The following is a 16,400-nucleotide window of genomic DNA, read 5'->3' on the forward strand; positions in this document are numbered from 1 at the left end:
ATGAGATCGAAATTCAGATTTTGTTTCAAAGTTATTCAAACTTTGTGCAAAACTAAAATATTTGAAAATTTTTGATCATTTTGCAACTGCACGATTCCGAGCTTCCTGGTTCATTTTTAATCTCAATTTAATCCCAGATAGTTACCCAAAAATTTTTAAAAGATTTGTTGAAAAAAGTTTAAATAGGCTCTAGAATTCAAAACGCTACATTAACTTCATAAAATCTCAATGAAATTTTTTGAATCATTAATCATGAAATAATCGGCAACTTACACCAAAATCATTCCAGCGAGATTTTCTTAGTTTAATTTTAGCTGATTAGAACAAAAAGGTTTATGTTGATTTAACCGCGAAGTATTGATCAGTCGGTAGGACGCATTTTGGTGCCAGTCATATTGGGGCAACCAGTCATTATTCAATTTAAATTGGGGTGCGTGAGTGCTATAATTCATTTGTTATCTTTCCTGCAAATATTGTATCTTTTTGCTCATAAAGATTTGCCCTCGATTTGCCCTGTTGGGTTTTGACCGTAAATACAGAACTTTTGCTTTGATTTGCGGTTCAAATTTGAAAGAAATCTTAACGCTCGAAGTATCAAAAGTTATCAACTTAAGATCAAGTTTTGACCTAAATTAACATTTGTTTGCGCCGGAGTTATCTATTAAATTAAATTTAGATTTCAAAGCATATTTTGCCAATTAGAACTAAATCTCTCCGTTTAGATTATTATAACATTTGAATTGTTGCACCTTTAGGCCGAGTTTCTTGTACAGCTTATTGATAACTTACACAATTTAGTTTTGAATATGAAGTCGCATTTTGTGAAGCACGAAAATTTGGAACAAAATGACGATAGAGATATTGAGTTAACGGTTACTGACTTAGTAATTCCTCGAATTAGGATCAATCTTACGTTTTTCTATGATTACGTCATTGATGAGGAAAAATTGGAGTGGGCTCTGGCTCGAACTTTGTCCAGGTACCCAGAGCTAGCCGGCAGGTAAATAACAATTCATAATAATTGATAACCTGTTTATATTTTCAAACTTAATATTTTGAAGTTCTTTGAATTGGAGCCTGATTATCTCGCTAACATTGATTATCTTGACAAAATTTTTGATATACAATGTTAATAGCGCAATTGCAATATCTTTGCACGCGTATTGAACGAAATTAGTCGTTTTACCGAGCTCTTTTCAAGATATGTCAAGATATATAGTAAGTCCCATAAGTTGAAATTTGCGAACGTTTGAAAAACGCTAAAAACGTGCAATTGAGCATCAATGTGCTCATATGAATGTCAACGTTTTCTCAATTAAGCTTTCGTTCATCATTTTTGATACATGTATTAATTTTGAACTTTGACCTCTAATCTGTGGCCTTTGAAACGTTCGCTTATTTCAACTTTGTGGTACACGCTACATGAGAAGTTTGCATGCTCAATTGCATGTTTTGGCGCTTCTAGAACGTTCGATTATTCAAACTTTCTCAATGTTCGGACACACTAAAACTTTCAATACAAAAGATACCACAAGCTTGCAAAAATCGCACGTTCGAAATGCAATCGCGCATGCAAATTAGCAACGTGGACAGTGGTTTATCAAAAATTGATAATTTAAACTTCATGCGACAGCTAAAATTTATAGCGTGTCCCATAAAAATGAAATAACCGAACGTTCCAAAAACGCCAAAAACGTGCAATTTAACATCAACGTTTTCGCCATTAAGTTTTCGTTCATCATTTTTTCTACATGTTTTAAATTTGAACTTTGACCTTTGGACTCTAACCTGTGGCTTTTGAAACGTTCTCTTATTTCAACTTTATGGGACACGCTATAGTTGAAATAAGCGAATGTTTCAAAAGCTTCAGGACCGTGTTCAAAGCTCAAAGTTCAAATAAAAAATGCAGGAAAATTGATATGAATAGAGACTTCAAGAAAAAAAAAACGTTGACATTCAAATGACCACATTGATACTCAACGTTCAACAAGGCGGCTCGGTAATGTGCAATGGCACATAAGGTTCCGACCCCGCCCATCCACAATTTTGGCACAATTGTCTACCAAATGAGGAACAGATAGAAAAACCCAAAAATTATTTTTTGCGAATCCCAAAAAAGCCCAAGTCTTTTTCAAAAAATTCTGTATGAACGATAAGATAACCTCCAAAACAAATAACTCAATGGAGTAAAAATCGATGCATTAGATTGCTGTAATATGTCAATATTAAGAAAGCGAGTCAAAACGAACAGCAAAATCAAACAACAACAACAACAACAAACATTAATTATATCAAAAAATTTATGTCCCTCTTAAAAACTAAATTTAATAACAAAGTCAACATACCGTCAGATAAACCTAAAACTAAACTAAAATAATTTATAAATCACCAGAAAACATATGCGACCAGTCCATAAAAAGGTTTGGTAACAATTATACAAAAAAGAACAAAAACAGAAAAGTAAAAAAAATTAACTTATTTTTTTGAAACAATTAACTTCAAAGTAATAAATACCATTAGGAATAAATTAATATTACCACAAATTTGCGATTACCACTGCTTCTATAGAAGGGCATTAGGACCTGACCTTATTCATTTTTTAGAGCGGCTAAAAAGAACAACAAAGAACAAACAAAATTTCAATTGAAACTTGCCAGAAAACGCTGTCAAAGCCGTCAAGCCAAATTTTGGCACTCAAAATATAATTGATTGCGCCTTCCTCAAACAGCTATAATGTAGTACGTGGCCATTCATTAGTAAGACTAGGTAACAAGTAGACAAAAAAGCGAAGTGCTAAAGTATGTAATACTTTTAATTTTTTTTTCGAAACAAAATTACATTCAATGTCATGAAAGGCATTAATTACAAAAAGAGCTATTTAAATATCGTCGTTTTTTCATGAAAAGGAAACCCCGCGAGACCTGTAATTATCCAGAATATTTCTTGCATCTACAAAAAGAACGTCAAATATGACAAAAATCAAATTAATTTAATTTTTTTTTGTGAAAAAGCGGTGTCGAAGCCAGTAAGGTCATAACAAAATCTTTAACAAAAAGATTTTGGGACACCAATCCCTTTTATTACCTTGACACCCATAATGTCATATTTGACCTGTAATCAACTAACGAGATTAGGTAACAAAAAGAAACATAAAAAGAACAAAATTGCGAAGTTAAAAAAGTTTTTTTTTAATTTTGGAAAACGATGGGTTTGAAAGTCATAAAAGCCATCAGCTATCTGCTAATATCAGAATATCGGTTTTTTTTCTATTCTTCCATGAAAAGCCAATGAAAGCTATCACTATACAGGAAATTTCATACGACCGAAACGACAAAGTATAAATGACAGTTAAGACAAAACTAAAAAATTCAATTGATTTCTTCAAGAAAGAGGCGTCGAGGCCATTAAAAAGATGATTTATATCTTTCAGGATTTTAATATGTTCAATTGTGCTTTAACTTGAATGCTAATAAGGTGACATGCGAACTGTCAATAATGTGATAATGTGACAAAATTAGAAAACGTGAAAAACTGGCAAATATCAAAACAAACAAAAATCTAAAATCTTGTAGTATCAAAGCCAGAAAACAATAATTTCAGGCTTAAAACTGCAACTGAGAATAAATGTTAACTCAGTAGAAAGAAGAAGCAGTCTTTTTTTGCTGACACTAAGCTGGAAGTTGAACGAATTAAGAAAAAAATAGAGAAAAAGTTAATTAAGCCATTATTTATTGAAAAGTCAATTATTTTTAAAAAAGAAACGACCATAAACTTTCAATTAAAAAACTAAATGCATTAGCCTGGAGCTGTTTCGCAAGCGAATTGGTTGGACCTATCACTCCTGAGCTTTGATTTGATATGTTCTGTTCTTTATTATTAAAAAAAAGTCTTTTTTTTTTAAAAAAAAGACCGACTGATTACAACCCGATTTTTTTGGATTGTGACAGTCCAAGAATGGCCCAAAACTACCCCTGTTAATACTTATTGTCCGTTAAGAACAATTGATTTTTCGAATGTTGTAGATATAGATAATTTCTGAGTTGAAACTCAAAATAAATTTTGCATTTTTGATAATCAACGAGTAAAGTTAGCAAAAAACGGCAAAGTTTTAACTACAAGGCACTCTCTGCGGACTCTGAAGTAGAAATAGCCCCCCTCTAAGTCTACAAAGATTGTATGAGTGTTGTTTGGGGGTGTACTGTAGGCAAATTTAATCAAAGTGGACTAAAGTAGCTTATTTCGTGCTGTTGTTGATGAAAAAGGCTAAATTTTGAAATGTTTATCCAGATTTTTTGACCAAAAAATTAAATCAAAACAATCAAAAATGCTTGTTCGTCTTCAAAAATAAAATCAACGACACTATTCTTAAAAATTATAACAAATTTTAGCAAAATTGACGAAAATTTAGGCAAAAATTCCGGAAAATGTGAATAAAAACAACGTGAATTCACTCTTCTTTTCTCACAAGTTTAAGCCTCGATAACTCCCTGTAGAAAACGAAAATTTAAAAATCTTTTTAATTCCATATTCTACGCGGGACGAGCTTTCTAATGATACCAGTCTCAACTCTCTACGATGAATATATCGAGCGGCGAAAATTCACGGAACAAAAAAAAACCCAGTTGAGTATATAGTTCCTCCCCCCTCAAGAGGGTCGGAACAATTATTTCAACTTCACGGAACAGACTAAAAATGTTAAATTTGATGTGACCTTTACACTCTTTTGAAGCGTTCAAATTGTTGAACGCTTAGCTAAGTCTTAGCTAAAACTGTCCATATTGTTTTTTAATACCGAATGAAAAGATTGAAACAACTTACCAAACGTTTAACACGAAACTATGATTGGTTCCCTTGCTGAAATGAATTCAGCCACAAAATAAATTGGTAACGGAAATTTCTGTTCAGTTTCTGTTCTCAGAATTTAAAAACTCACACATGTATTAGTGCGTCTTCTGAACCATTTGTCGAAATTATTCGCAAAGAAAAAGGAAACTTAGAAATTTATTTGGAAAAAAAACCAAAAAAAGGAAAACAAGAACTACCAATGATGCGAACTAAAGAGATCAAACCCCCACTACATAGTTTAAGCAAAAAATTGATGCAGGGTACATCCTAAAAGCAGCCACGCAGTGACAAAGTTGGAATCCAAGACTGACAATTGAGTTGATTTCTTAAAGGAACAAGCTGTTACCTGGATTATCGCTAGTTAGAGAAAATTAAAATGCTTCCAGTTATAGCGTATCCATATCATAGTTTATAGCATTCATGAGCTTCAAAAATAGTTATATTTTCAAGGGCGTACGTTTCAAACCTGAAACGAGGAAGAAAACGCCATGAGCGTTGGTTACGTGAAATCATTGTAGTGGGCAAAAAATCATTTGCTAGTGGGCAAAATTTTGTCATTTTATTTTAAATAGCGTGGCCAATAAAGTTGTTCGAATCGAAGGTCCCATAAAGTTGCCCATAAGTTTATCGAAGGGCTCAAAAACACTGTTCACTTGCTCATTTGAATGTTCAATTGCACGTTATAGCACTTTTTGAACGTTTGATTATTCTAATTCATGACACATCACAAATTTGCAATAATCGAATTTTCGGAAAGCGCCAAGAACTGCGAATCTGCTTTGATGAGCAGATTCGCGAAGCAAATGAGCTTTGTTGACAACGAATTTTGAAACTTCAATTTTTTAAAATTCACAAAAAGCTCTAATTTAATATTCAGTTTTCGTGTGACCTTTAGACCTTCTGAAGCGTTCAATTTTTTAAACGCTTAGCTATGCCTCAAATAAAACTACCAAGATAATTTTAGAATACTGATTGAAAGCATTGAATCAACTTAGACATAATTTCATGTTTCATTAAAACCATTTAAGAGTTTTTGATAGGTTTGGCGAAGATCAAACTCTAGAAAAGAAACTGAAATATTTTCCATGATCTAGAAATTTTATCCACAGAAAAAAATTTGTAAATGAATATTTCTGTTCAGTTTTGCAAATAAATTTTAGAGAAATATAAATAGATAATCATTTCACAATTTAAATACGCTCACACGTATTATCTTATCTTATTAATCGTTTGACTAATTTATCAGCCAACAAAATGGAAACTTAGAAAGGAAATCGGAAAAAGACAAAAAACGAAGAAAAACCTCTTAAAGATGCGAACTAAAGAGATCAATTCTTCACTCTCCAAATATTAAGCAAAACGAATATGAGGAGTGTATCATAAAGGCAGTCTTTTGAGTACCAAATTGAAATCGAAGCTTAAAATTTGAGTTAAACGCACACATGATCATTGATTACACCTCCTTCTAGCCTTAAAACTTTTATTACTATAGAAAGTTAATTTGATTACACAGAAAAAAACAGCTTTGTGCTCAGCACAAGCGACTGCACTGCTTTTCAGCGGTGAAGTAGTCGTTGTTTTTTTGAAACATTCCAGCTTAAAGACGGCAAAAAGAATTAAAATGTTTTAGGACTGAAGTGCTGTCATCCGGCATGACCCGTTGGCCGTTAAATGGTTTGAGTTACAATTTTTCCGCGGAAAAAAAGAGGATTTCAACAAAATTTCCAAAAATTATTTTTGGCAATTTGTAGCTCCAAAAGTTGATTACCAAAAGTTGATATTTTTTAGGCAGTGAGCTGTAAAAAAATAGGAATAAAGGTTTTTTTTGGAAAAAAAGCGGCAAAGCTCTTAAAAAACTTTAGCACAATATTTGGAAAATACATTCGATCTGTCACGTCGGCAGTATTCGCAGTTAAGTTGAAACGTGTATTAAAAAATTGATGACAATCTGATATTTTTATAGCGAACAAAATGGTTGGGTAAATGTCCAGCTGGCTTTGTTAACCATTAGAGGGACTTTAACTTATTTTAGGAGTTTTAAGAATTTTTTTTTCAAATAAAGGTTAAATTCTTACTTCGGATTTATTTTGCAGTGAGCATAATAAATTCTGTAAACCTTTTGTAGACAGGGTAATAACAATGTGCATTGTTTCTGTGGAAAAACAACTGAGCAAATTTTGGTTTACTATTCCAAAATTTAAATTTATTTTGTTTTCAGAAAACACCAGGCAAATAAACCTTAAACTTCTTTTGATGTTAATCTCTCTTTTGCGGTAGAAGTGGTGAAACCGATGATCAACAAGCTGATGATGGAAGTTTTGTGTGTTATTTCGATCTCAGCATTTCTCGACTAAATGTCTTCTGTCATATGAAATTTATGTGTTCTGGGGTCTCCGTATTCTAGTTTTTGTATATACATTTTCTGGTTTCCCAAACACTTTTTGGTGATACATAATCTGCAAAAGTCAAATGTTTTCACTGAACCTTTTCAAATTAATAAATTAAAAATTTAAGCATTTGTCGACTCCTATGAAACAATATGAGTAGTTCTTAAAAATTAATGTTAGAGAGTTAGTTGAGTTCGTGATATTATGAATTTGACCCAGAGTTTTTAATATAGAAATATCAAGAGTTTTCCAAACGTCTTGTTTTTTCATTGTAAATTTTTTCAAACCTATATTGAAATGGACAGAAAAGCGATCAAGTTAAATTTTTGACGTGATTGCTACAGCAGAAAAACATAACTCGAAAAATTATTCGATTTCGAAAATTATCTACTAAGTTCTCCTTTTCTGAAAATGGTAAATTCTTTTGTCTAAAATAGTGATATAATTTCTGCAATCATTAGTGTGTTAATTTTGCTTTCAAATCTAACTGAACTCTGAACAAAAACATTTGTTCATTTGTAGAAGATTTTGTTGCTATAAGTTGTCTGATTTTCTTCAAATAATTTCTAACTTAGGAAAACGGCCAATTTTGATTAAAAGTTTCAAGGTATCTATTCAAAATTCTTCCAAACAGCACCATTTGCAGTGTGATTAAGTATTTGGATTCGTTGAGAAATTTCCCATTGCGTGTTTTTGTTATTTCTTGAAAGGTTTTTTTGGTTTTAAAAATGAAATGGTTAACCTCAATTGTTTTAAATTTTTATTGCAAATTGATTTGAAAATCTGTTTTGATTGCAGTTGCAGGTCAACCAACTTTTTGCTGGATTGATTTTGGTTGCAATTTTTTTCGTGGAATTTCTGCCAAACAATTTTTCTGTGCGATTTAAAAGCGTTAATGATTTTGCGTAATATTTTTATAGTTCCGTTTTAAAACTACTAAATTTTGGAAATTAAACAAAATACTGCCAAACTTTTTTGAATACAAAAGTCATTAAAGAAACTCGATAATGTGTGTTCGCTCATCTACAAACTTCTAGAATCAAAAGAAAATGCTCACATGTAAAATTTTGATTGTCATATCTGATTTTAAAGTATCTCAGGATTTTGCATGATTTTTAGAGACGAAGGTTTCTCTTGCAACTTGCTGTTTTTTTAAAGATTTTAAATCATTGTTTATTTCAGATTCAACACAGACAAGACTTTTATTCGTTTGACAAACGAAGGCGCCCTCGTACAACGCCTGGACGTTTCAAAGTTGTCAATAGCTGGCTTAGAACTAAAACAGTTCAATTACAAATTTATGTGTGATCATTTTCTACGAGACGATACAAAATCATATCACGTTCCATTAATTTTATCAGTGCAAAGATTAGCTGAAAATTCCGGAATGATGTTACAGTTTGACTTTGATCATTTACTGGGAGACGTGAACTCTTGTTTTCTAGTGGTTGCGGATTTCAGTTCACAAGTGAAAGAGGGATGTTATCATTTTGAAAAGGTGAGTTCTTTTTCAAGTGCATTTTCTTAAGAAATGGTTCCAAAGATGATAATAGCTGAAATCTCGGAATGGAAAGCTTTGTAACTGTAGCGTGACCCAACGCACTAAATAACGTTTAGGTAAATTTACCTGAAAAACACCTTCAACGTACTTGAAACGTTCTGGTTGTTTTGCCTTAACTGAAATTACCGTAACTTAGATCAAATTTATTTTTCGATAGGAAATACATCAAACAGTGATAAGAAATGATAAATAGTGTTATCAAGATTTGTCAAGTTTTTGTAAAGAACTTTGAAGAAGTTTTCTTGGTTTATCTTCAAAAGATCTTACTAAGATCTTATCAAGATTTACTAAGAAATGTTGTTACTTCAAGTTCTAGGTAACATATATCAAGTTTTTCAAGAGATGTTAAGATCATGCATATCTTATCAAGGTGTATCAAAATTTCATTCACTGGTTTTAAGAACTCTAGTATTCTTTGTGAAATTACTTTACTGTCACTATCACTTACAAAAAGATTTGTTACTAAAAATTGCTATTATTATCCCTTAACATCACTTTTAATTTTGACATCGTGAAGATGGTTAAAGCTTTCTTTTTCTGATAGCTGCACTTGAAAACTAACAAACATTATCTCAATTTTTTGTTGATTGAACAGTAGATTCAGATTGACTCTGAAATTGCAACGGAAATAATTTTTTTTTGTAATTACTCAAGAAAAGATTTTGGAGTCGGAAAAATATGAAGAAAAATGTTTTTTTTTGGGTTTGTGTGACCTCAAAACGCAGCTGTTGATCTGCTAAATGAAGTAATGGTGTTTTGTAACATGACTGTCAAATTATCTGATTGCGTATAGCTTTTCTAATGTTTTTTGTGGCCATTTAAAGCCGAGTAACTGATTTTAAGGTTGTTGAGGTATTCTTACCTTAACTGAGTTCAGGTAATTTTGTTTATTTTAATTCAACTTCAAGTAAAGTTAAAGTAACCTTAACCTGAGTTTTGCTTTTACTGGTGTGTACCTTAACATTGTTTACGTAAATTTATTTGCACTTTTTTAGTGTGAACGAGGCATGAAAAAAGTAGTTCTTTTAAACTGACGCAGATTCACAAACAGCATATTCTCTAAAATTATTTTTCCTTAGTTTCCTGATGATCATTTCAAATAAACTGTTGTATACTGAACGGCAAATATAAATTAGCGCCCCGTTTTTTGAGATACGATTTTTGAGGCAATTTTACTCCAACTTAAATCTACATTTTAAAGCCCTTTTACATCGTTGATCCTCTACACTTGTCTTCTCGTCTACCTAGGAAATTCAGGTAAAATACAACGTTCACTTAACAAAAATCCCTTTGTAAAGTTGATCAACTTTGTCCCAATTTCTCAGTTAAATGAAAATTGACCCAATTTGTGTTTTCTTCGCGTTTGTTCAACATTGGTTGATTTTGAATTTGAATTAAACTTTAGATGCAGAAAAGATGTGATTAAATTGTAATTATGTGGCAATTTTCTTTTTCTTTTGAGACTTGGATGGAGTTCATCAATTTTACTTTGAGATTTCTGGTAAGCGAATGTTGTGTTTTATCTGAAGTTCATTGGTAGGCAATAATAATTTGGATGATCAATGGTGTAAAAATTGTCTCCAAGTTGAGATTTTAAGTTGAAGCTTTTTTACCTCAAAAATTGAATTTTCACTGCTTAAAACTAGGGGGTGCTAACTTATTTTGAGGTTCAGTATCTATAGGTTCCTACACTCGTTGACAAAACTAAACGCTTGAAATACAATTTTGCATGCTAAACTGCCTGTTTTGTAAGCCATTTTTAGTCAACATAACTTTGACTATTTCTTTTGATTTTTGTCAATCAATGCTTGCTGATCAGATGTTTGATTGATATATTTCTGAATAAACTTACAACCTTACGTAAAGAGGAAATACTTACAAAACAAATTTCACGTGGAACTCGAAATACAGCTGCTTATAGAACACTGGCCAAATTATATCTCCGTTTCCTCTGTAACCAAGATGATGATGATTCTGCGTCGATTGAAATAAAAATCAAAAGAAACGGCCAAAGTTATGTTGACTGAAATTGGCTTCTAATACAGGCCGTTTAGCATGTAAAATAGCCTTTCGTACGTTTAATTTTGTCATGGAGTGCAAGCCCATTTATAGTTTCCATTATCCCCAAGAAAACGAAAATATTGAGCTTTGGTATATTATTATTTGTTTCCTCTACGTTGATCACGTTCCTAAGTTTAACACTTTTTGAAAAAAAAACTAATTGCCATGAATTTGAGAGAATATTATTATATAGCTGCTGAGATTTTCATTATTTCCAGATTTCTCCAAAAGATAGAAGTTTATACGTCAAACCATCCGGCCAACCAAAACATCACCACCCTGAAATCTTCGCTCTTGATGAACGACCAGTCTCTGGCGATCCTCCGGATGTAAACCCTTCTGAAACTATCTGTGTTCATATTACGAAATCTGCTATGAATCTGTTGAAAAAAGACGTATATAACGCTGTTTCGGAAACCGAGTTGAAAAAGGGATTTTGTTTCCTGATTTTTTAGGCTCCAAAAACCTATGTTGCCGCTGTTTATGATTATATTCATATATGGCAAGAAATTGTAAAAGAAAACGATAAATTTTTGTAACTTTTGCCGCAACCCCGAGGTTGAATTTGCGAACACGTATAGCTTTTGTTATGCTATTTTGTAAGCATTATTGCACCAAAAAAGCTTTTAAAGTAATGACTTCAAGATCGACCAATGAGATCGCGGGAATTAGTTGGCTCTGTAATTTTATGGCATTCTTCTCTGCACCTATACAGCTCTACCGGCACCCTTCGTTTGTTAATAGGCGTAGAGGCGCTTACACCGAAAGTTAGCTGTGATTTTTTCTCTGTGATTTTTTACTGCTTTTCTGACTATTTTGTTTGTCTACGAAAGATTTGACAATTTCGTACTGTTGTGCCAGGGTTATTTTACCTGAAACTGTTTTGGCTGGTTATTTGATTACAAATTAACAGTTGCTGTTACAATTATCCTTTTTTATACTTAAAGGGCAATTTTGATCTCATGATCAGTTGTAATATTTTCAAATCCAGTCCGACCGATCAACCAGACATGACCAAATGATCTAGTACTACACCTAAAATAATTACACCAAATACTTTATTTCATCATAAATTATCTTGATTAGGGAATCTTGTTCAGGCTCAAAAAGTTTTCTGATAAATGTAACTGCAGGCTAAATGTCGGGTATATTTTGCGCGTTTTGGTACATTGGTTATTTTGCCATTGGGTGTTTTGTTCTGGCACCAGTTAATGCCATGGGCAATTTTGAGCAATTTAAGATTATGCTAAATGAAGCCAGTTTCGTTCAGAGGACAGAAGACAAAAAGCGAGATTAGCGTTTCAATCTGTGTATTTTGTAAGATTTGACCGTTTTTTTGTCATTATTCATTACGCCTCAAAACGTATATTTTGGGGAATTTGTAAACAACAGTGACACTGCTTCAGTTGATTAACCCGTACCGAACTCCAAGTCTATATCAGTACTAGGCAAGTCTAGATTCAAGCCTTTTTCGTTTTTAAGTCTTACAAGACTCACTTGGATTAAGACTTGCCATTTCTCGGCCAAGACTGGCATTTATACTTGCATTTATTGGCGAACACTTGGATTACGACTTGTCAAGTCTGGGCCAGGTCTGACAAGTCTTAAAAGTGTTATAATAATAGCTCTGAATCAGTACTGATATCTAGACTTGCCATTAAACTTGCCCAGTACTGATTTTGACTTGGCGTTAATTACAGGTGTTTTATTACGAAAGCCGTTACAAATGAACGGATAATTAATCCCGCATTAGAGCGAACGTATTTAGGCGCTAATTAACAATTCTTTCGCCGCGCGCTAAATAAACTAACGCTTGTTAAGACTACCAGTACACAAGTATTTAAACAACTCAGTTCAACTTATTTAAATAACACAACTTTAGGCCTGGATCTCCTCGCTTATAACCAGGATAGAAAATGTACGTTGTTGAACGTAGGCGGCCTGTAAAACCACAGTTTCTTTTGATTTAATTTACTTCTGCTTTTGACAGTTGCAATGCAGATCTTTACCCCCAAGTTTAATAAAGATGAAGCAGATTGCTTCAGGGGAAAAGATAATAGAGTCCCATAAAAAGCCCCCAAGAAAACCATAATTGTTGCGGTTTTAGAAGAGGGGAAAAGCAGAAAACAGGCGCCTACAAAATCAATAATTGATGTTCTCAGCTTTTTAGATTTTTATTATTTTTTGGAGTTTCAATAATTTTTCCATGAGATAAAAAAGAGTTAATTCTCTTGCCTTCTCGGCCAATAGGAAAATTAAGAAGCACCTCACTATGAACGTGAGTTTGTGATTCGCTCCCTATCGGCCCAAACGGAGCTGAGAGGAATTTATTGTTTCTCTCAGCGAAGTGGGACGGAATAAAATTAGAGAGACAGAAAATACAACCAGAGATCAGCAGCAGACAACTGCTTTCAATTTTTGATAACTAACTTTAAATTCTAAAAAATATTGCAGATAACTTCCAAACATAAAATATTCGACTATTTTATAAGTTTTTTGTGTGTGAACAGAACTACCACCAGACTAACCAGAAGAACTGACCGATCGCTAGCCAGCTCCTCTCAATTTCACCACAACGTAACTGGTAATTAGTAAGCTGTGATTTTATATTTACTCTTTTATAAATTTAACACTTTCAGCCCCCCAACTATTTTAAATTGAGACTTATAGCACAGAAAGGTCTTAGGCATATATCTTTGCCTTCGATTTGTTATATCTTTTGTCAAGTTTGACTGGCATACATAAAGAGATCCCGTATTGAGAGATCTGTAGCAGCCCAGCCAAATTTGATACAGGAAATATTAACTCAGTAAAACTGTAGTTAGAGAATTCAATTCATCTTTGATGATAAAGCAACGTATAAGTATAGCGTCTCTATATTAACGATCAATGCAACAAGTGAAACTTAGGCGGCAAGGTTTTTTTGATGCTCTTTTACTGGTTTTTGTCTGATGTTATTGACGTAAAATCAGTTCGTATTCAATCGGCAATTGTCTAGAAAACCTAAAAATATTAAGCCGAAAACCACCTCAATCGGCACATCTCGTGGTTATATTTACTTAAAATTAGGTTAATTGAACTTTTTCGGAACTTTCTACATATATTAGGACGTATTTAATTCATATTTTAAAATTTAGAAATACTCGATTCTCATTGGCTAATAATTCCTCCATTTACTACGTAACAGGAAAATACTTCTAGTTGATTTCTCAATTTCTTTGAATTTTTACAAATCATCAAAAAAAGCTAATTTTTAATTTCTTAATCCAATATTTGTAATGTGAGGGCCTTCAACGCAATTGTTTGCAAATTAGACTTTATTTATGTTTTAATATCACATTAATCGTGGAAAACAGAGACAAATTTGGGTAAGTTTACTCTAGAAAAGTGTACGTTTTAAGGTTTACTAGGTTTAAAATTACGATCCAACAAATATCTGGAAGATAAAAAGAGGCAAATTACTTTTTATTGTTGACTTGAGGATAATCAGATTGAAATATCTTTCTAAAATAATATGCTTATGCTGTCAAAACAAGGAGAGTTAATTTCTGTTTCCGCATTTTTTCCGTTTGAAAATTTCTGCAAAGGAAACAAGTCCCTTAAAAAAGTATGCCGACCTCAACATTATCCCGTCTGCAAACGACTGCCTGATCGCATTTATTTACAAATCGTACATCGCATCCTTAAAAAATGTCAACACCGATACTGAGAAAAGCAACAGCTCAACTTATCCGCTCGAATTAGTAGTAAACGCCCGTTACAGACGAAGTCCACCGACCCCGAAGTTCTTCTATGGAAATATGGTGCTGGTTCAGGGAGTATATGGGTACAAAATCGAGGAAGTGGAAAAACTGAAATTGTTCGATATTGCGGTGGAAATAAGAAAGAATATTTCAAAAGTGGATGAGGAATTTTTCCAGTCTTTTGTGGACACCTTGTCAGGAATGGAGTTTTCCCAGTTTACGGGTATGGATGGGATTTTTTCTGAAAAATTGACGAGCTGCGAGACCAGTATATGGTAGGGTTTCTGTAGGCTTTGTGGTTGTTGGGGGGGGGGGGGGGTCTTTTGGTGGGTTAGGGGTGGATTTGGAGCTTTGGGTTAATTAGCACTAGTGATAATAAGCAATTAAAAGATCTGCACTGGAACACAATCTAATTTGCTTCTTTTTGCATTGATAATGGTTCTGTATAGTCCAAAAAGACTGGTCATTACTATTAATTAATAAACAGGTGTCAATACATCTATTACAGATGGCTGGTTTTTATATCGTTCTACACTTTTTCGGCGAGCCAAATGTAATAAATGTATGAGTTAGCTACAATTTAAGATGTTTGATCTATTCTACCCCCCCCCCCCCCCCCCCCCGTCTTATGCACCTCTTTACATGTTATGTGTTGTTAAATGTTATATTGCACATTATCATTTAAAAATAGGTTACATTGCAATTTACCCAATTCCATTTTACCCAATGCTATTTTACCCAACCTGTCATTTTACCCAATTTCATTTTACCCAATGCCAGCTTACCCAATGCTCTTTGATCTTTTCGTTCAATTACCTGACGTTCGGTTGTGATAGTTTCATATCAGGTCCCACGGGCCATTTAATTATATAGTCGGCTAAATAGTTGTTCTGGTAATTTTAAAAATTGGGTAAATTAAAGTTGGCATTAGTTAAAATGGCATTGGGTAAAATGGTAGGTTGGGTAAAATGGTAAGTTGGGTAAAATGGCATTGGGTAAAAGGGTAGGTTGGGTAAAATGGCAGGTTGGGTAAAATGGCGGGTTGGGTAAAATGGCATTGGGTAAAATGGCAGGTTGGGTAAAATGGCAGGTTGGGTAAAATGGCAGGTTGGGTAAAATGGCATTGGGTAAATTGTCCTGACAGAATATTTTTCCGATGATAATGAAAACTTATTAACAAAAAGGTACATAAAAACTGAAAATATCCCATCAATACATCGCGCTGCAGCTTGTTTTGACCCTCTTACTATGAAGTTTTCAAATTGGAATAAACTATTCGACTGGTATGGACAGTCTAACCTGGGTGGGGGGAAGCCTGTCAAGTTTACAACCCTCAACTTCTACGACGATCGGTTGTGTTATATTCTTCCTTCTAGAACTGACGGAGACTTAGAGTTGAACTTATCAATTCCGAGAGAACAAATTGCTTCCTTTAAAGTACATGGCGATGTTCCGAAATATTTTCAATTTGTTGAATAACAAATAACTTGCATTTTATGCGAATTTGGTCAAAATTTAAAAGTATGAAAAAAGTTATTAAACTTTGGAATGCAAATAAAATAAAGATTATTAACCTGAAATTGTTTGTTTGATTTTGCAACTTGTCGAGCAGTGACCACAAAACAAAATTTTTATTATTTATAATGCAAAGTTCTTCAAATATGAGAAGCGAAAATTACGCTACAAAGTTACAGGACTCTGCTTGCTTGAAGTCACTGAGATTATATGGAGTTTATCCAGCAGACAAAGCGGCTCGAGATGTCAGGCCAGAATTCTGCATAGTTAAGTACCCTTGCTTAAAAA

General features: G+C 33.2%; 1 protein-coding gene across 1 annotated transcript; it reads left to right on the forward strand.

Moving 5' to 3' along the window:
* The first annotated feature begins 662 nt into the window (after positions 1-662).
* LOC142345994 (uncharacterized) lies at positions 663-16,177 on the forward strand. Its single transcript, XM_075398463.1, has 5 exons — positions 663-1,000; positions 8,415-8,730; positions 11,073-11,279; positions 14,457-14,820; positions 15,826-16,177. The coding sequence occupies exons 1-5, from the start codon at positions 807-809 to the stop codon at positions 16,074-16,076; spliced, it is 1,332 nt and encodes a 443-aa protein (XP_075254578.1). The 5' UTR covers positions 663-806; the 3' UTR covers positions 16,077-16,177.
* Positions 16,178-16,400: the final 223 nt, after the last annotated feature.

The sequence above is a fragment of the Convolutriloba macropyga genome, chromosome 9 (assembly GCF_964194025.1).
Source record: "Convolutriloba macropyga chromosome 9, txConMacr16.3, whole genome shotgun sequence".
Lineage (NCBI taxonomy): Eukaryota > Metazoa > Xenacoelomorpha > Acoela > Convolutidae > Convolutriloba > Convolutriloba macropyga.